The 19,869-nt window shown below is 48.6% G+C and overlaps 1 protein-coding gene and 1 non-coding gene across 7 annotated transcripts in view; both read left to right on the top strand.

The window, feature by feature from the left end:
- The window catches only part of USP40 (ubiquitin specific peptidase 40), a 109,766-nt gene that overhangs the window by 77,233 nt on the left and 12,664 nt on the right, over positions 1–19,869 (top strand). For 5 of the 6 annotated variants that reach the window (XM_062193638.1, XM_062193622.1, XM_062193631.1 and 2 more), the window contains 5 exons: positions 1,748–1,822; positions 5,296–5,422; positions 7,422–7,516; positions 8,827–8,945; positions 9,569–9,634. In XM_062193638.1, the coding sequence (XP_062049622.1) occupies positions 1,748–1,822; positions 5,296–5,422; positions 7,422–7,516; positions 8,827–8,945; positions 9,569–9,634 (482 nt within the window). The remainder of the gene's footprint in view (positions 1–1,747; positions 1,823–5,295; positions 5,423–7,421; positions 7,517–8,826; positions 8,946–9,568; positions 9,635–19,869) is intronic. The other variant, XM_062193614.1, reaches the window with a different exon arrangement.
- Positions 2,483–2,589, top strand: LOC133768468 (U6 spliceosomal RNA). Its single transcript, XR_009866975.1, has one exon. It is a non-coding gene; the product is annotated as a U6 spliceosomal RNA (small nuclear RNA).

Below are 19,869 nucleotides of genomic sequence, written 5' to 3'. Positions count from 1 at the left end.
CAGCGGTGAGCGTGGTGGCTCTGCACTCTTGGGCCGCAAGAGTTGCCTGCCTAGGGGCGGTGATAGGTGCAGCTCAGCAAGAAAGGCCTGGGCTCCATGGCCAGAGGGGGGCGACGGGGAACGCCACACAGTGGTGAAGGGTGTGGGCCAGCGACGACAGTGGGATGCCGCCAGCTGACTTGTGCCGAGGTGAGCGGTACTGGCGCTGGAGCTTGGGCACCAGGCCATGTAGGGAGCTGGGTGGAGTGTGGCCGGAGCCAGCTGGGGCGCTGGGCACGCTGGAGCTGGGGGAGCTGCTCTGTGAGGAGCTGCCCCCCACTGAGTGCATGGCTGGAACTAAAGAGTAGCTTTAGGAACAGTTTTATCATAGGATAGTTTGAATCTGCTGACTCTTCTTATTGTTGGTCAAGATAACATCAAACTTCCCAGTCCAAAGCATGACCTGGGAAGTAGGCCGAAAATGAAGCTTTGTGAGAAAACTTACGAAGTATGGTCAGCTTCCCTCTTGTGCAGACTTTACCTCCTTGGTTTCTGTTCGGTAATGAACAGCACATTGAACATCATTGGTTTACTCATGTACTGGAGCTTTCCCTTGGAACACTCTTGCCATCAGCAGAGAGAGGCTCCTCTGGAGTCTTGGCCAGGAGTTTGACTGCTCAGAGTAAGAAGTGAACCTCAAAGCTTCTTCAGGACATACCAGTTAGGTGTCAGAAGAAGATATTTCTTCAGATATCTTCAGCATTTTCCCCTCTATTAATTCCCAAATTGATATCAAACAGTTCACTACAAAGCAAACTATTTACCCTCAAAACTGACTTCTCTTTCCAGATTGACCGTCTCTCTCGCACACCCCCTATCTTTTCAGCCTGAAATATGGCTCATCCTGCTTGTCTTTCATTCTTCATTTTAGTCTCAGCCTGCGGAGCTTTTCCGCGTGTTCCCTGGCTGTTCCCATTGCTGGCCTCCTGGTTCACAAGCCATCTCTTGCGTCTCACCCAGATTACTGCGGTGACTTCCTGGGCTCTTCAGCGTGCTGTGCTTACAGCAGCCAGACTAATCTTTGGAAAAAGCTCAGGGATCTCAAGTGGCTCCTTTATTCCACATCCCTTCAATCGGTGCCATCCTGTCCATTGCATTTTCTGTTAGTTTGCTACCTGTGCCTCCCACCGTGCCTCCTCTCTGCACCTGTGCCTCCCGCCGTGCCTCCTCTCAGTACTTGTGCCTCCCGCTGTGCCTCCTCTCTCTGCGCCTGTGCCTCCCGCTGTGCCTCCTCTCTCTGCACCTGTGCCTCCCACCGTGCCTCCTCTCTGCACCTGTGCCTCCCCCTGTGACTCTAGTCTCTCAGCACCTTACCAGAGAAAGCCATGCTTAGTGTCAGCTTTGACATTGCCTGTGTTCATGAGAATTTCCTTCTCTTGTCTGAGTTCATCCAGCTTTGCAAATCCAACCCATCTTTTTAGGCTTAACTAAAATTTCAATTTTCATAAATCAATCTCTTGTCATTTCTCAGCTCATCCATCTCCTTTTCCTTGAAGCTTTTAGTATACTTAAAGTTTATACCCCACAATGTAAATATACTATCCTGTACTTATTGTGTAGCCGTAGCTTATTTCTTGTATCTTCAATATGTGCTTTATTATTTATTTCTTCAAAAGCTGACAGAGGTGTGGGGTTAAAAAAAGATCCCCTGGTCTGTTTGTACCTTTCAGAAGTCATAAGTGACAAAAAAGAATTTCTGTATTCCCAGGATGCAACACTGAAAGAGCTTATGATATGTTCTGGAGATACTTTGCTCTTAGTTGAAGGAAAACTTCCCCCTCCGGTAAGATTTTTGCTTCTGAATACACAGTTTGTAAGTAACAGTAATTGTTTTCTGATTATGTAGATAATAGTCTCATTGTGGGAAAATAGGGATATTTAGACAGTAATAAAAGAAAAAAAAATAGAGACCTTTCCCCAGATCCTACTAATCAGCTATTTTTTCTTCGTGTATTTTTAAATAAAATTTTATTTCCTGCTTTTTATAGTTAATATTTTAACCTGATCAGAAAATCCAAAAACAGTCCTCTTTCTCTGCTTTCCCAGGTGTATTAGCAGAGAGCTGGACAGAAAGCAGAGTAGTCGGGCTCGAACATTTGCTCCCATGTGGGATGCTGGTGTTGCCAGTGACAGTTCAGCCCAGCCCAATTCCTGTTATTTATTAATGTATTTATTTAATTGTTTTGCATGCCCTATTCTGACATTGTACTGTATACCTAGTTGTTTTCATGATTATTTTATTTCCAGGTATATGATGTATCATTACATGTAAACTATCGCATTCTATTTAGTGAGCATATAATATTCCATTGTGTGGAAGTACATATCCGTGTGCCGTGTTGCATGTATCTGAGTGTGTCTACCGGGTGGATTCATAGAACCAGAATTACTCAGTCAAAATTTATGGCTACCATGTGTGAGCAGTTTTCTGCAATGGCGCCTAGTGCTCGCTTCGGCAGCACATGTGCTAAAATTGGAACAATGCAGAGAAGACCAGCACGGCCCCTGCGCAAGGATGACATGCAAATTTGTGAGGCGTTCCATATTTTTTAGCTGATTGTCAGTTTTTTTCCCCAAAACTGTGCTTAGAAGCCCCACTACCACCAGCCCCTCAGATTTACCTCTCTTGGAGCCCTGAAGAAGGTCTCAGACTTAAATAAATCTTGCTTTTTTTCCTCTGTAAAAAAAAAAAAAAAGTAAGAGGGCATGGAGGTTGGTCTGTATGCCTGCAGATGGGGCTTTCTGTGTGTGCGCTGCTGTTAGCAAGTAGACCACTGAATAGAACTTGGGCATTGTACACGGTGGTGCTTATGGCCAAATCACTCTCCAAAGACTTCGTAGCACTTTAAAAAAAAAAAGATTTATTTTATTTATTTGAAAGAGTTAGAGAGGTGGGAGGGGGGGTGGTCTTCCATCTGCTGGTTCACTTCCCAAATGGCTGTACTGGCCAGAGCTGAGCTGATCCGGAGCCAGGAGCTTCTTCCTGGTCTCTCACGTGGGCTCAGGGGCCCAAGGACCTGGACCATCTTCCACTGCTTTTCCAGGCCATAACAGGGAGCTGAACTAGAAGTGGAGCAGCTGGAGTTCGAACTGGCACCCATATGGGATACCAGCACTACAGGCCGGGGTTTTAACCCACTGCGCCACAGCACCTGTCCCTTATAGCACTTTTTATTCCTGCCACCAATTAGGAGAACTCAAGTTCACCCATTTTTTTTTAAATTCTCATATTAAAAAAAAAAAAAAAGATTTATTTATTTATTTGAAAGGCAGAGTTGCACAGAGAGAGAAGGAGAGACAGAGAGAAGGATCTTCCATTCTCTGTTTCACTCCCCAATTGGCAGCAGTGGCCAGAGCTGCACCAATCCAAAGCCAGGAGCCTCTTCCGGGTCTCCCATATGGGTACAGGGGCCCAAGGACTTGGGCCATCCTTTATGACTTTCCCAGGCCATTAGCAGAGAGCTGGATGGGAAATGGAGCAGCCAGGACTCAAACCAGTGCCAATATGGGATACCAACACTTCAGGTGGTGGCTTTACCCACTACGCCACAGCGCTGGCCCTATACTCCTGTTTTTAACATGAAAAATTATTAGATATTGTGATTTTTTGACAGTCTGATAGGTTAAAAAATAGAATTTTGTTATCCTGGTTTACATACTTAATTGAATGGGATTGACTATGCATTGATCTTTACCAATTTGGTAATCAGAAAAGTGTTCTAATATACATTTCTTGAAACATTTAAAATATTTCACATGGTTATGCTTCACATTCTTATCTCCTTTAGTAAATCTATTACAGTTGTTTACTAACAAATAAAGAGGTGAGCAGAACTAGCCGAATTAGTCAATCTGAAATTACAGGGAATGTGCAGGCAGTAAACTTGGAGTTTGTGTGTAGGAATCCTCCTAGGTTAACACATCGTTGCTTCTTTATACTAGAGGGAGTCTGCCGCATCTTCTGTTGCCTGAAAGCAGTGGCGTAGTGTGTCAGGCAAATAGTTTGTTACTGGTCATGCCCCTCATCTATCTTATCTACATAGATAGTTCCAACCAAAGAACATTTAGTCCAGGCAATCTCAAAATCTGATTTTTATAATTTTAAACTTTGGATTGTAAAAACAATAAACAAGTATAATTTGTGGCAGTTTGTAGTGAAGCTAAAAAGGAAAATAATAAATTCAAAAACATTTCGGTCATCAAGATGTTTCTCTTCATGGAAAAGAAACTGGAAATTCACTTAATCTTTACACATTAAAGATGATCCATGTGGGGCCAGCCTTGTAGTGCAGCAGACTAAGGCACCACTTACGATGCTGGCATCCCGTATTAGAACACCAGTTTGGGTCCTGGCTGCTCCATTTTTTTCAAGATTTTATTTATTTATTTGAGAGGTAGAATTACAGACAGTGAGAGGGAGAGACAGAGAGAAAGGTCTTTCATCCGCTGGGCCACTCCTCCCCAAATAGCCACAATGGCCAGAGTTGAGCCAATCTGAAGCCAGCAGCTTCTTCTGGGTCTCCTATGCGGTGCAGGGGCCCAAGGACTTGGACCATCTTCCACTGCTTTCCCAGGCCATAGCAGAGCTGGATCAGAAGAGGAGCAGCCAGGACTAGAACCAGTGCCCTTATGGGATGCCAACAGAGGATTAATCCACTGCAACACAGCACCAGCCCCGCTGCTCCCCTTCTGATCCAGCTTCCTGCTAATGTACCTGGGAAGGCAGCAGAAGATGGCCCAGGTATGTAGGCCCCTGCCACCAATGTGGGAGACCCAGATGGAGTTCTGGGCTCATGTCTTCAGCCCAGCCCAGCCCTGGCCATTGTAGCCATTTGGGGAGTGAACCAACAGATGGAAGATAGCTCTAACTCTCAATCTCTCTATCTTTATCTGTCACTCTGCTTTTCAAATAAGTAAATAAATCTTAAAAAACTTAATTGTGGGGTAGGTGTTGCCTTAGCAGTTGAGATGCCCACGTACCATACCAGAGTGCCTAGGTTCAAGGCACTCCGAATTCCAGCAGCCTGCTAATTTACACCCTTGGAGGAAGCAGGTCATGGCTCAATTGGGTTCCTGCTACCCAGCCCCAGCCATTTTGGGCTTTGGGGTGGTGAACCAGCAGAAAGGTCCCCTCTGTGTGTCTCTGTCTGTCTCTCTCTCTTTCCCTCTCCATCTCCCTCCCTCCCCACACCCCTTTCCCCCAGCCACCTCTCTGCCTCTGAAAAGATGATTTTTTTTTCATGCTCCATTCTTCAGGGATTCTTGAAGGTGCCAATCTGGTGGTACCAGCTGTGGGAGCCCTCAGGACAGTGGAAGAGTCATCAAAATGGTTCCAGTTATACCCCTTCTCGAGGTGAGGGCTGGGGAGCTGCTTCCACCCAAGGTGAGGACAGAGTGAAATTATAGCAGCTAGTGTGGCATGAAAAGTAAGGTCAGGAATCAAAAGTCATCCCATATAAATCACACCATCCTATTTTGTTTTTAAGTTTTTACTTATTTACTTATTTGAAAGGTAAAATGACAGAGAAAAAGGGTAAGAGAGACAGCTTCTATCAGCTGGGGCTGGCCCAGGCTGAAGCCAGAAGCCTAGAACTCCATCAGGGTCTCCCACATGGATGGCAGGGACCCAAGCACCTGAGTCATCAGGGTGCCTCCTGGGTGCACACAAGCAGAGTAGCCAGGACGGGAACCAGTATGGGATGTGGGGATCCCGAGCCCATTGAACCTGCTGCGCCACAACGCCTGCCTCCACACCATCCTGTTTTTTCATAAGCTCCACTCTTTCTGTTAATCTTAAATATTATATCAATATGTTAACTTTCCAAAGACCTGTATGTATCATTTCTCAAGGTCCTCAGGGCAGGCCAAAGTCAGGACTTTTATGCAGGTCTCTCATGTGGGTGGGAGGGGCCCAAGCACTTGCACCTGTTTGTTATATGTGACAGGAAGTTGAAGCTTCAGCTACTCCCAGTGACCTCACTGCAGTCCGTGGGACAGAAACCAGGGCTGGAGTCTGCATCCTGCATGCCTGCTGGGCCTGTTGTCTTTCCCAGAGCCTCCAGGAGCTGCTTCCAGGGCATCTGTGGAATCTCACTGACTTCTGAGAAGAAATATTGACAGAGTACAAAGATGCTGTTTTACTTAAAATTCAGTATGCACATTGCAAGGGCTGGAAGTCCCTAGCAGTAGGTTGAGTCACTTTTGAACAAAGTGGAATTCCACTTCATTATAAAGAGGAGAAATTGGAGGTGGGGTTTATGACACAGCACATGAAGCCACTGCGTGGGGTGCCTGCACCCCATCTTGGAGTGCTATTGTGGTTGCTCAGCTTCTGAGAGAGAGACAGGCAGGCGGGCAGGCAGGCAGGCCAGTGTTGTGGTGCAGAAGGGTAAGTGATGCCTGCAACTCTAGCATCCCATATCAGAGCACCAGTTCAAGTCCCAGCTGCTCCACTTGTGATCCAACGTCCGGCTAATGTGCCTGGGAAGGCAGTAGAAGATGGGCCAAGTCCTTGGGCCCCTGCACCCATGTGGGAGACCAAGAAAAAGAAAACACATTCTTTTTTTTTTGTTGCTGTAGATACAGAATATATTTATAGTAGGACCAGCTCATTGTGTATGTTTTTCTTTTTATCCTGCTTTACATAATTATTAGCTTTTATATAGTACCTTGAAGTATTATAGTTATATTTCTTTTATTTATTTATTTATTTATTTATTTGAGAGGTAGAGTTACAGTGAGAGGAAGAGACAGAGAAAGAGGTCTTCCTTCTGCTGGTTCACTCCCCAAATGGCTACAACAGCCAGCGCTGTGCTGATCCAAAGCTAGGAGCTTCTTCCCAGTCTCCTACGCGGGTGCAGGGGCCCAAAGACTTGGGCCATCCTCTGCTGCTTTCCCTTGCACATTAGCAAGGAGCTGGTTGGAAGTGGAGCAGCCAGGACTCAAACCGGTGCCCATGTGGGATGCCAGCATCAGGGGCCTGCTCTTGTGGCATACTGGGTTAAGCTGCTACTTGTGACACTAGCATCCCATGTGCGCAGATTCAGATTCCAGCTGTCCCACTTCCAATCCAGCTCCCTGCTAGTGGCCTGGAAAAAGCAGCAGAAGATGGCACAAGTGCTTGGGCCCCTCCCACCCACATGAGAGACCTGCATAAAAGTCCTGACTTTGGCCTGGCTCAGCCCTGGTCATTGCCACCACTTGAGGAGTGAACCAGCAGGTGGACAATCTCCCTGTCTCTCTCTCTGTAACTTTCATTCAAATAAATACATTTTTATTTTTTAAAAAAATGATAATAATATCAAAACATGGCAATCTATTTCACAAACACAAAGTAAATTTATTTAAAGTTCTTCCAATCATCCCGCTCTGTCCTTTCAAAGGTGCTCCTGGAAAGATGCCTGTGGAAGTTTCTCTCCTCTACGTGGGAGACATAGAGATCTCAGAAGACGCCACATTGGTGGATCTCAAGTCTCAGGTCAGACATCCCCCTGCAGCATGCCTTAGTGGTGAGACGGCTTCTTCCAGTGAGATATTAATATGTTCTTCTATTTCCTTTTCCCTCAACTACAGTCTGTTCTGATATGGCATTTGTTATATGCCATGTTCAGTGGTAAGTACCGTGCAGGCAGCACGTGCCTGTGGCTCAGACAGCTCCTGGTACTTGTGTCGGCCAGCTGCCCTCGTGGCTCTCACGGGTCCCTCGTCTGGCAGGCATGCCGTGCTTGTGTTTGACTCTCTCCTCAGTGACTTGTGGCTTATGCTCATTTTTATTTTTGAGGGAAACATGTTTTCTTGAAACATTTGTAAAGCATTCACTTTACTCCGTTTTTCACATTGTTTTTGTACCATTGTGACCCACTTGTTAAATGTTGTTAAAAGTTTTGTTACCAGGTCTCCTTAAGGTCAGATGATCAGCTTCTGTGCTAGGGTGCTACATAACTAGACATAGTACTGCTTCCTGGTGCATTAACACAGAGAGGGAGGGGACCTGCAGGTACAAGGGATCTTTAAAAAGTCCACATAAATGTGTATTAGGAAGAAGCCATGCATGATTCCAAAATAAACATCTTTTAATTCCATTTTTCCATGAACTCTGAAGCACCCTCATACAACACAAAATGGTGAAGAAGTATTTGCTATTGCTGTACTGAATGAACATCCTCCGTTTTCTTAAAGGAAGCACTATGGGGGCATATATAATATAATACGTACATATATGGCTAGCAGTTAGTTGTTGATGTTTGCTATTTGTGAGTCCCGATGTGTGAAATAACCTTCCTCAAAAAAACCAAGTGGCTTTATTCTCATGGGAACAGGAGAAAGATGTTTTTCTTGTATTAGTTTGAAAGATACAAAATTACTGGTTTTAAGTCCAGAATGGCTGAATATTGGCAGCTATCTCTGCTTCAATCTAAAGATATTCGCTCTACAGAATTGGAACAAGCAGCTTAGCTGTACTGATTGAAACCAAAGATTTTGAAACATTTCAAAACCAAAAGTTATTTTGCAGGCAAAGCAAACACTGCATCAGAAGATGAGGCTCAGATTTAGAAATAAAACACGCATTTTCTCACGTTCATTTCAGTGGAGAATAATACAAGAATTACTCAGGATTAAGTTTTATGTAAAAGAGATTCCTGTGCTTTTTAAAAATAGATTTGTATCGTAACTTTGAGATACATTCTCCCTCAGATTTCATTGTGTAGTAGTTCTTTTTGTGTCTAAAGAAGTATGTTTTGTGAGTACCCTTGAACCTGTTGGAGAAACATCTGTTTCTTTTTCCAGGCCATGGCCTTGCCCCCATTCTCAGACTTCGTTGTTCCGTCCCCAGCCTTCCTCAGAGCCTGGACAGTGGAGAGTAAGCGCCCAGGCAGGCTTCTGCGAACCAACCAGCAGCAGCTCAAGTAGGTTTCCCACTGGCCACTCGGCAGGCCCTGCACGACTGGGCAGTGAGAGGAATTGTGGGAGAAATCAGTCTTTTGAGTCAGATGATGACAGAAAGCCCATTCCTGGTCACTCCAAGTTTGCGAGTTGGATGAGATTTTTAATTAAACTCCGAGACAATGTTGGTTTTCCACATGAAGTATAAATAGAGCTTTGTGCGTCCTCCGGAGACTGACATCCTCAGAATCGGGATTGCAACAGATGTTAGCAGTAAGCTGTTTTCATCCCAGGAAGATGTGAGCCAGCTTGTCCTGCCCTGGACTTGGAACAGAAACGCTATGTCTGGGCATTTTGGGGAGTTGTTAGTTCCCTTGCAAGCAGCCCTGAAGGTTTCACCCATGACTGTTGTGGTGCCCATCCAAAAAGCACCTGGCCCAAGAGGCTGAGCCTTGGCTGGACAGTCGAGCTTCCACGTAGAGTCTGAATACAGTGGCACAGCCCGCGTTCTAGCTCTCGCCCTTCCTGGAAGCTGGAGGGTTCTATTATGGTATTCAGAAAATGACCCTGCACTTAAGAAAAAAGCTTAAAATTGGTAAAAATTGTTTTTAAAAATTGTCACTCATTTTGTTTCTCTTATTGTCAGAGACTATAAACTAGGACGGAGAACTGAGGTCTGCTTAGAGCCCCTTCAGAAAGAAGAGAACTTGGGGTAAGAAATTCTGCTGCACATACGAAGTTACACACATCCCTCGCCATGGTGTGTGGTTGGTCTCTAAAAATTAAACAACATAATCTGTAGTATTTTTTTCACTTCTTAAATAGTCTAGCAACTTAGAACATGCATTCTAGAAATATGTCTATATATCTGGAGTCTAGAACGTGGAACTCATTCTAGAAATATGTCTGTATATCTGGAGTCTAGAACGTGGAACTCATTCTCCCATAGCGTCCAGATAAGCACACACTGACCGCAGACTGAGGTGGAAGGGCTCATCCACAGCTCTCGTCCGTGCATTTGAGAAGCAGTTGTCAGAGGGATCTATAATCGCACCTAACACGCTGCCCTCGGATCCTGTCTCATCCTGTATGTGCTATATACTAGGATGTGCTGTGTGCTTATGTAGTTGTTGTTATCCGTCTCCCACACTAGAATATAAATTTTGTGAAAACAAGTACTTCATTTGTTCACTGCTGTATCCCCAACTCCTAATATAGTGCCTATGACATAGTCAATAATTATTTATTGGAGAAAGAAGCACCCTGAAATTACCCACAATCAAACCATCCTGTTCTTTCTTCACTATAGGGAAATCCTTTATAAGATTTTTTGTAAATGTCACCAGATAATTCAGATGCCTTCTACTCGCTGTGGTGTGGGTACCATTCTTGTGCGCAGCCTGTGCTGTGAGACAGTACTCTGAACCAGTCCCAACCCCCATGAAATCCCAGGGTTCTTACAGTAATGCATTCATAATGCAAGTTGCCTAACCAGGAGTGTTTGCTAGAGGGGAATTCTGGGATCAAATGGTATGGACACGTCTGACCTCTTTAATAATTATTTATATTTATATTTAATAATTATTTATATTTATATTTAATAATTAGAATCTTTTCCAGGTGAGTTATACCAATTTATGTTTCCATGAGCAGAGTTTATAAGTATTTCACCTCACTCTCAAATCGACACTGCTGACTGCATCACTTAGATGTTTCCTAAATGGATCAATGAAAAGCCTTTATCCTATTCTCCTTTGCTCCAGTGCTTGAATTGCTGGTAAAGTTGGGCATTTACTCAAAGGATTATAAACCATTTGCGTTTTGTGGGTGGGCAAATAAATTGTTTTATATATTTGTAACCCGGGGTCTTGGAGAAACCGTGGTGCGGTTTGTGTGAGCTCTTTGTATCAGAGCAGAGCAGACCCTTTGTCAGATGTGTTGTCAGCGGTGCCCTCTGGAAGAACAGCCGTGCGCTTCCCTGGACAGATGCCGTCCGCGGGCTCCTCTGTCCTTGCCAAGCCCCCGGCTGCCTGGCTTCGCTCAGGAACCGCACCTCCTGTCCCCTCCTTGGCAGCTGCAGCCTCTGAGCCTGGGGCAGTTGCTTTTCCTGCTCAGGGCCTCTGCACTGTGCCGACAGCAGGGCCTTCCTTGTCCCTGGGGGATGGGGCCGTGCGGCTCCCAGGAGTCCAGTCTCCAACAGACCCCTTCGGCTTCACTCTGTACTAAGGAAGCAGGCCCACATTCCCCCGTGTTCTTTCTCCCCTGCGTCCCCTTGTCTTCTGGTGAAAACGCCAACGTAACAAGCCTGGTGCTCGGCAGCCAGTCGCCATGTCACTGCCCACAAGAGGTGTTTTCATCTCCCCTTTCTGCCGTCCAGCACTCTGGTTTTTATTTTCATTTTACCTGATGTGTCAGAATTACATATATTTGTGGGGTACCACGTCATGTCCCAATGCCCGTATACATTGTGCAGTGTTCAATATAGGGTGATGTAACTGTCTCCTCAAATGTTTATATCTGTTCTGGGTGAACACTTTCAAAATTCTTCTAGATATTTATGGAAACACAGCATTTTTATGTAGCCACTCTGCGGTGCAACACCACACCAGAAGCCCTTTCTCCTGTCTGACTGTAACTTAGTTACAGCTTTCAACTACAACTTAGTGTCTAACAGTGACTTAGAGAGCTGTCACTCAGTACCCATTATTCAGCCTTTCCCATCTCTTCCCCCCACATTATTTTCCCAGCTTCTGATAACCACTGTTCCACTCTGGTTCCACAAGATCAACTTTTCTGGACTCCACATGTGAGGGAGACTATGCAGCACTTGATTTCCCTGCCTGGCTTATTGCCCTTAACATGATGAACTCCATGTTGTCACAGATATCAGGATTTATCCTCTTGTGGCTGATTGGCTGTGTGTGTGTGTTTGCGCGAGTGTGTGCGTGTCACATTTTCTTTGATGGTTGATGGACACTTAAGCTGTTTGCATTCTTAGCTGTTGTGACTAGTGCTGCAGTCACCATGGAGTGCAGGTGTCGTTCAACACTTGACTTCATATCCTTCAGGACTGCTAGGTCAGACTTCTCCACAGATGTTCCCACCAGCAGGATCCAGATGTTCTCTTTCCTCCACGGCCTTCAGTCCTTGTTACCTTTTTGCTAACAGCCATTCTAACTGAATGATACTCAGTGATGCTAAGGGTGTTTTTCATGCATGTGTCAGCCATGTAGATGTCTTCCTTAGAAACATGTCCATTCAGATTTATTGTACATTTTTAAATTGGATTATTTATTCCTGTGCTATTGAGTTGTTACATATTCTGATTATTGACACTGTGTCATACGTGTAGTTTATTTTTTTTTAATTTTTAAAATTTTTTTATTTGACAGGTAGAGTTATAGACAGTGAGAGAGAGAGAGAGAGAGAGAGAAAAGTCTTCCTTCCGTTGGTTCACTCCCCTCATGGTTGCTGCGGCCAGTGCTGTGCTGTTCTGAAGCCAGGAGCCGGGTGCTTCCTCCCGGTCTCCCATGTGGGTGCAGGGACCCAAGCACCTGGGCCATCCTTCACTGCCTTCCCAGGCCACAGCAGAAAGCTGGACTGGAAGAGGAGCAACCGGGATTAGTACCCGGCACCCCAACCAGGACTAGAACCCAGGGTGCCGGCACTGCAGGCGGAGGATTAGCCAAATGAGCCACGGCGCCGGCCATGTGTAGTTTAAATATTTTCTCCCATTCTGTATGTCATCTGTTCATTCTGTTAATAATTTTCTTGGCTGTGCAGAAGATTTTTAGTTTGCTAAGTCTTAGGTTTGGATCTTCAATCCATTTTGAGTTGATTTGTGTGTGTGGAGTCAGGTAAGGACCGAGTTAATTCTGTGTATGAAACATATTTTCTCAGCACCAGTTCCTGAAGACTGTCCTTTCTCTAGGACATGTCTTCAGCATTTCTGTCATGGGTGAGTCGGCTGTAGACGCCTGCCTTGGCTTCCAGGTGCTCTCGACAGTGACCTTTCTACCTCACCGTATTTGCTTCTTACTCTCTCCGTGTCTCTTGGGTTTGAAGAACTCTCTTTAGCATGTCTCACAGAGCAGATCTGGTGGCGGTGGGTCCTCTGACCTCTTGTTCGCCTAGCAGTGTCTTTATTTCTCCTTCCTGACTACAGAATAGATTCCGACTGTTCTTGGTAGGAGGTTTTTCCCTTCAGTACTGAGGAAGTCCCGCCCCACGTCCTGGCCTGCAAGGTTTCTGCGGTCAGGAAATAGGACATCTCTGTTGCTTGTTTCTTCTCCCTGTGGCTTGGAGAATCCTCTGTCTGCCCTGGAGTGGTGTTCAGAATGAACAGCGTCTGTCTAGAGAGGGGTGATCCATCCTTGCAGGCCTCTTGCTGTGACCAGGCACCATGATACTGTGCCTGGCCTTACAGGTTGACTGGGCTCAGGGGTCTCCACTTGGCAACAGTGCAGAGCCGGAGGACAGGGGCCATCAGCATCTGCCCCGTGTTGGGCTTTACCAGCCTGGTGCCGACTTCTAAGATGTAGTCCTGTGTTTAGTTTTGTGTCCTACTCCCCAGCACCTGGAGTCCCTTGCTATGTGCCTAGGCGAGAGGTGGAGAAGGTAGGCTGCCACTAAGCCATGCCTGTGCTCCCTGAGTCTCAGCCACTCCACCTTGCACAGTCTCAGAGTTGCACACCAGGCCCATGCAGGCTGGTGGTGCTACAGACTGAGGTGGACCAGTTCCACTCTACGCCAGGGCCGTCTTAGGAGCTCCATATGTGAGCAGTGGCCTGCAGACGGGCCTCTGGGGCTGAGGCAGGCCCAGGACTGAGCCCCAAGGCAAGTAGGCTCTTCTCACCTTCCTCCTCCCCAGAGCCTGGAGTCTTGTTCTGCTGCCTGCAGAGAATGAGGGAGGCGGTCCACTGGCCCTGTCTAAGGAGAGTCCGAAGGCAGAGGCTGCAGGCACTGGCCTGAGGGCCCTGGCGCGGGATTCTACAGTGGCAGCCATGGTCCCGGGTTTCAGGCCCAAGATCGCACCTCAGCCCTCCTAGGGAAGGGAAGGGGTCTGCAGTCTGTCTCCAGGCTGCTCTGCTTGGAGCTGGGGACAGGGGTGATGCCAGCAACTCCCTTCCTGCCTTCTACAGGCACTGTGGTCTCTCACCTGGCTTCCTTATAACCCTTGTGAACCTGGCTTGGTGCATTAATAGCTGTTTGAATTGATGTCTGGGCAGCTGATCCTGTAGCATCTTTCCCAGCCACCATCTCGGTCTGCCTCTCACCCATCCAGTTCTTATCTGTAGTTTCTACTTCATGTCCTGCAACAGTCTGTACAACTAGGTTTTTTCCTACTGTTTGTTTGTTTGTTTGTTTGTTTTTTAAAGATTGATTTATTTATGTGAAAGAGTGACAGAGAGAGAGGTCTTCCACCTGCCAGTGCACTCCCCTAGATGGCCATAATGACTGGGACTGTGCCAGGCCAACGTCAGGAACCACAGACTCCATCCAGGTCTCCCACATAGATGAAGGGGCTCAGTGTCTTGGGCCATCTTCTGCTCCTTCCCAGGTGCAGTATCAGGGAGCTGGACCTGAAGTGGAGCAGCCAGGACGCAAACCCATGCTCTGATACGGGGTGCCAGCATCCAGGTGGCACAACCTACTGTGCTAGCAGGCTGGCCTCTCCCGGGTTTCTGAGTGTGTCCTCCCGCCCCTCAGAGGAGTGCTCACTGCTGACGTTTCTGCACTGTGGCCGCCACATCTGCCAGCGCCGCTGTATCTCTAGCCTCGTCTCTCTTCTCCAGTCTAAGCCCTCGCTTCTTCTCCCTGGCTGCCCCACAGCACCTCAGATTCGGAATCCCCCAAGTAGGTATGCAGATATTTGCCTCAAAGCAGCTTTGCCTTAACCAACCAGCTCCCCCGCCTCTGGTTCTGACCCAGCATTTCCTGGGGTTTCCATGACTGGAAACCGAAGTCAGCTGGGGTCCCTGTGGCTCCCTCACCAGAGTACGGGGCCTTGCCCAGCCAGCTGCTCAGCTCATGCCCTGCCCCTCCCTGCCCCTTCCTTGGCCTCCCCCAACACATACACAGGGCAGGCTCCTGCCACCCTCAGCAGTGTCGCTGCCTCTCCAGGGGTCTCTGTCGCAGACTCAGTGGGGCCTTTGCTTCCATTCTCGGTGAGATTTGAGGGAAAGTCTCCTTATAAAAACCAGAAAAGTCAGAGAAGGAGCTTTGCCCATCACACTGTTATCAGGCAGAAAAACCCTAGGGCTCGTGTCTAACGTGTGTGCCAGTGGAAACATGCAGATGACCAGGGCTGTGAGCAGCAGGGAGTGTGTCTGGGCTGGCCTCCCTGAGCAACCAGGAATTAGAAGTTGCGGAGGGCTCTTTTAGGGAAGACAGACAGACACACACACACACACGCACACACTGTTTCAGGGGAGTTCTGGAAGGGAGGGCACACTCCCCCTCCAAGTCATGTATGTGACATGCATTCCACGTTCACTGGGGGTGGGGATTTAGCCCTGTAATGAAGGGGATTCAGCTCTCTAGTCAGAAAGGTGAAGTTGAGGCCGAGACTGCTGCTCAGGTGCAGAGCCGTTCTGGTTTCCACAGGACTGGGCCTGCAGTTTCTATCAAGGGGGTTCGTCACAGCCGATCAGCTGGGGCTCCCATCCAGCTGCAGGGACAGCTCGTGGACTTTGAGATTAAAACTGGGTTGGATCCTTTTCTTTGCAAGGGGAGTTGGCGGAGGGGTGTTAATCTCTCCCCTTGTTACTTAATCATAAATTGGAATTGGACAGGGGCTACTCCCTGATGTATCGGGGCACTGTGGAATCGTGAACTCTAAGGGGCTTTAGTCAGCAAGCGAAAGGATTCTGAGGCTCGAGAGCTTACTCTGCAGAGGTGAAAGTTCCCAGAGAATAGGCGTGTGGCCTGGGACTTGGGCAGATCTAAGTTAATTAGAAAAAAAACCAGACAGGGACAAGACAGGGAAGAAAAATTAGAAATGGGAAAATCAAGGCCAACCCCAAGGAAAACTGGGCACCAGGATGTGATCCAGTCCTACCAGGTCTCAGCAAGCTCTGTCCAGGCTCTGACGTATCCCCTTGGCTGTCTGATCTGACACGTAGAGATCTGCTCTGCGACCCAGACGTGTCCACTCAGATGCAGCAGAGCTGGTGGCTGCGGCACAGACTCCTGTTCTGCTGGAGAGGGCCAAGGGCAGCTCACTGTGCCGTGACAGCACCCGGGCCAGGCGTCTGTGGAGCACCGTTGTGCCTTAACGACCCGAGCAGTCACCTGGCTCAGCTATGAATGACATCATAAGAATTCCAGATTCCTCTAGGGCTGCCTGTCCCTGTGAACCAGCCCACTGCAGAGTAACCTGAACTTGATTAACGTCAGAGCTCCAAGCCATAAGGTTTCCCCAGTCATCGTCCTCGTCTGTGGGAAATCCTGTTTAGTTGACAGTGCAGGGCACTTGCTGGTGTTGGCCAGGTTAAATCACCATGGGGTGCAGCAATGAGTGAGTGTTGGCGATAGCCGGAGGTGCCTGTTCCTGTCTCGCAAGTACAGTTCAGACATTTGAAAGCCCAGTTAGAACGGGGCTGGAGCAGTTGTGACCACACAGGAAGGACGTACCAGGAGGCCTAGGACTTTAAGGGGAAGTTGATGCTCACACGATTAGAAACACCTCCCAGGCATTTACGAGTATTTTTGTGTATAAATCTGCACATCTCCCAAAATCGAGGCATGTATGGTTGTTGACAGACACGGAAGGTATTTTGAGGACAGACCCAGAAACCTACTGCAGAGCCATGAGAAGGTTGTGGTCTCTAATTATCCTTAGAGGGCCCCAGCACTTTTTCACCAGGAGTGCTGTTGGAAGGCTGTGGATAGGTAGATTTTTGATGACAATGGCCCGGGGGTCCCAGAGTTCATCAGCCTTTCGAGGCCTGGGCTGGTAAGGTTCCCCCAAGACTGCTGCTTGGGAAAGCCGGGTGAAGACGTTGTCTTGCCAATGGGAATCAGCATCTGTAGCTACTAAGCTGCCGATTATGATTTGTTTTTAAGATTCTTTTTTCAAGTCTTCTTTAAAAAAAAAAAAAAAAAAGATTTATTTGAACAGCAAATTTACAGAGAGAAAAGGAGAGACAGACATCTGGTTCACTCTCCAAATGGCTGCAGTGGCTAGGCTGAGCCAGGATAAAGCCAGGAGCTGGGAGCTTCATCTGGGTCTCCCATGTGGGTACAAGGGCCCAAGTACTTGCGCCACTGCTTCCCCAAGTGCGTTAGCAGGGAGCTAGATCAGAAGTGGAGAAGTCAGGACTCGAACTAGTGCCCAAATGAGATGCCAGCGTCGCAGCCTTAACCCACTGTGCCACAATGCTGACCCCTATTTATTTTATTTGAAAGGTAGAGTTACAAAGAAAGAGATCTTCCATCTGCTGGTTCACTCCCCAGATGGCTGCAACAGCCATAGCTGGACCAAGCCAAAACCAGGAGCCAGGAGCTTCCTCTGGCTCTCCCACCTGGGTGCTTCAGCCAGCCTCCCCTGCTTTCCCAGGCCCATTAGTAGGGAGTTGGATTGAAAGCGGAGCAGCCAGGACACGAACTGGAACCCATATGGGATACCCACATCGAAGGAGGTGGCTAAAGCTGCTACGCCACAACGTGAGCCCCCCATTGTGATTTTAAGGAAAAACTGGGGCTATTTCACCTTAACAGCAGACTGTGCACATGAAAAGTGATTGATTGAGGTGATTAGGTCCAAGAATAACACACCGAGGACTAAAAGAGGAAGCCTCTTCCCCCTTCCCAAGGAGCTTGGCCTTTTAAAGAGGTATTTTAAATCTTCTGTATGTTCATAAGTCCGTTTACTGCAGGCCCTCCCCCTGCGGCTGAAGGACTTATCCCAGTAATCCAAGGAAAAGAAGAGATTCTTGGCAGGGGGAGAGGTCCAGAACACCCAGAGCTGTCAGTCCAGCCTTTTAGAAAGGTGGGGTGGTCCCCTTGTCTTAGCCCACAGATGAGGATGAGCTTATCTTCCGGGGGGGGGGGGGGGGCACGGGGCGTGGCCTTTACTCAGGTGTAGTGAATCCATGCTTGATCCATGCAGTTTTAGGGAAAACCCAGTGGTCAGAAGGACGAATAGGGCACTGCCCACTTAGGCTGGAGGCCTGGGAATGGGTGCTGCGGCCCCAGTGCAGTCAGACAGCCTGGAGGCCTGGGAGTGGGTGCTGCGGCCCCAGTGCAGTCAGACAGCCTGGAGGCCTGGGAGTGGGTGCTGCGGCCCCAGTGCAGTCAGACAGCCTGGAGGCCTGGGAGTGGGTGCTGCGGCCCCAGTGCAGTCAGACAGCCTGGAGGCCTGGGAGTGGGTGCTGCGGCCCCAGTGCAGTCAGACAGCCTGGAGGCCTGGGAGTGGGTGCTGCGGCCCCAGTGCAGTCAGACAGCCTGGAGGCCTGGGAGTGGGTGCTGCGGCCTCAGTGCAGTCAGACAGCCTGGAGGCCTGGGAGTGGGTGCTGCGGCCCCAGTGCAGGCAGACAGCCTGGAGGCCTGGGAGTGGGTGCTGCGGCCCCAGTGCAGTCAGACAGCCTGGAGGCCTGGGAGTGGGTGCTGCGGCCCCAGTGCAGGCAGACAGCCTGGAGGCCTGGGAGTGGGTGCTGCGGCCCCAGTGCAGTCAGACAGCCTGGAGGCCTGGGAGTGGGTGCTGCGGCCCCAGTGCAGTCAGACAGCCTGGAGGCCTGGGAGTGGGTGCTGCGGCCCCAGTGCAGTCAGACAGCCTGGAGGCCTGGGAGTGGGTGCTGCGGCCCCAGTGCAGTCAGACAGCCTGGAGGCCTGGGAGTGGGTGCTGCGGCCCCAGTGCAGACAGACAGCCTGGAGGCCTGGGAGTGGGTGCTGCGGCCCCAGTGCAGACAGACAGCCTGGAGGCCTGGGAGTGGGTGCTGCGGCCCCAGTGCAGACAGACAGCCTGGAGGCCTGGGAGTGGGTGCTGCGGCCCCAGTGCAGACAGACAGCCTGCTGGCCGTGCTGGAACCTGTGGGACAGGAGTCTTAAGGGATGAAAGCAGTAGCAAGGCCATGAATGCTAGACAGATCTGCCGTTCCTATGAAATACGGGGGTCTGGGGTCTCCCCAGTAACAGTTCACAGAGCCTCCTTCTGGGAGCTGCACAGCAAGGCCAGAGACAGCCTACCACGGGTTTGCTGGTCAAATCTGGCCTCAGTTCTTTAGAGTGTGGCTCATCTTCTCCACTCGTCCTGAGAATTGCCGTCCCCAGGCCACATGAAGCTTCGTAGAGCCTTTGAAACCTGTTGGGTGGTGTCTGCAGGCAGCACGGGCCCCACATCAGCCCTGCAGGCTTAGGCGGCTACGTCACATGGGAGCACCCTGGCAGCTTTTTCACTTCGTGTTGGGTTGCTTCTGGTGAGCGGTAAGAGTGTCCGCAGACATTAACGAGTACTAAACTCCTCTGGGAGCTTTTGTCCTCACAGGGAAATCAGTGTGCCAGTCCTCTCCAGGTAACTGTCCTGATGCTGTGTGCCTGGGACTTGGGCACTTCCACTGCTTTGGGACTGTTTGTCGCATGTAACCTGCACTCTCAGGTAACTTCCTGTGTGGTAGCTGCCAGCCTGTAACCAGCAAAGTTTGAGAGCCATTACAGTAGGGCTTCTTTCCATAGTGAGTACAGCCGTGCAGTTCTGGTGACTTCATCAGTGTATACACACACACACACACACACACACACACATATATATATATATATATATAAACTTTTCCTCCAGCATTATAACAGAAATCATTGTTGGAAAACCCCTTGATTTTTGGGGTGCATATTCAAGTCGGTATCAGCAGGGTATCTTTCATTAGATAAGCTAAAAGCAGGCTGAGCACCATATGTAGTTCAGGACATCGCGGTCGGGGTGTGGGGTAGCGTTCTTAGCCACTTGATCTG

This window comes from Lepus europaeus, chromosome 1 (genome assembly GCF_033115175.1).
Source record: "Lepus europaeus isolate LE1 chromosome 1, mLepTim1.pri, whole genome shotgun sequence".
Classification (NCBI taxonomy): Eukaryota; Metazoa; Chordata; class Mammalia; order Lagomorpha; family Leporidae; genus Lepus; species Lepus europaeus.
Note: the sequence above shows the minus strand (reverse complement) of the source record. Positions and strands in the feature narration are given on the sequence as shown.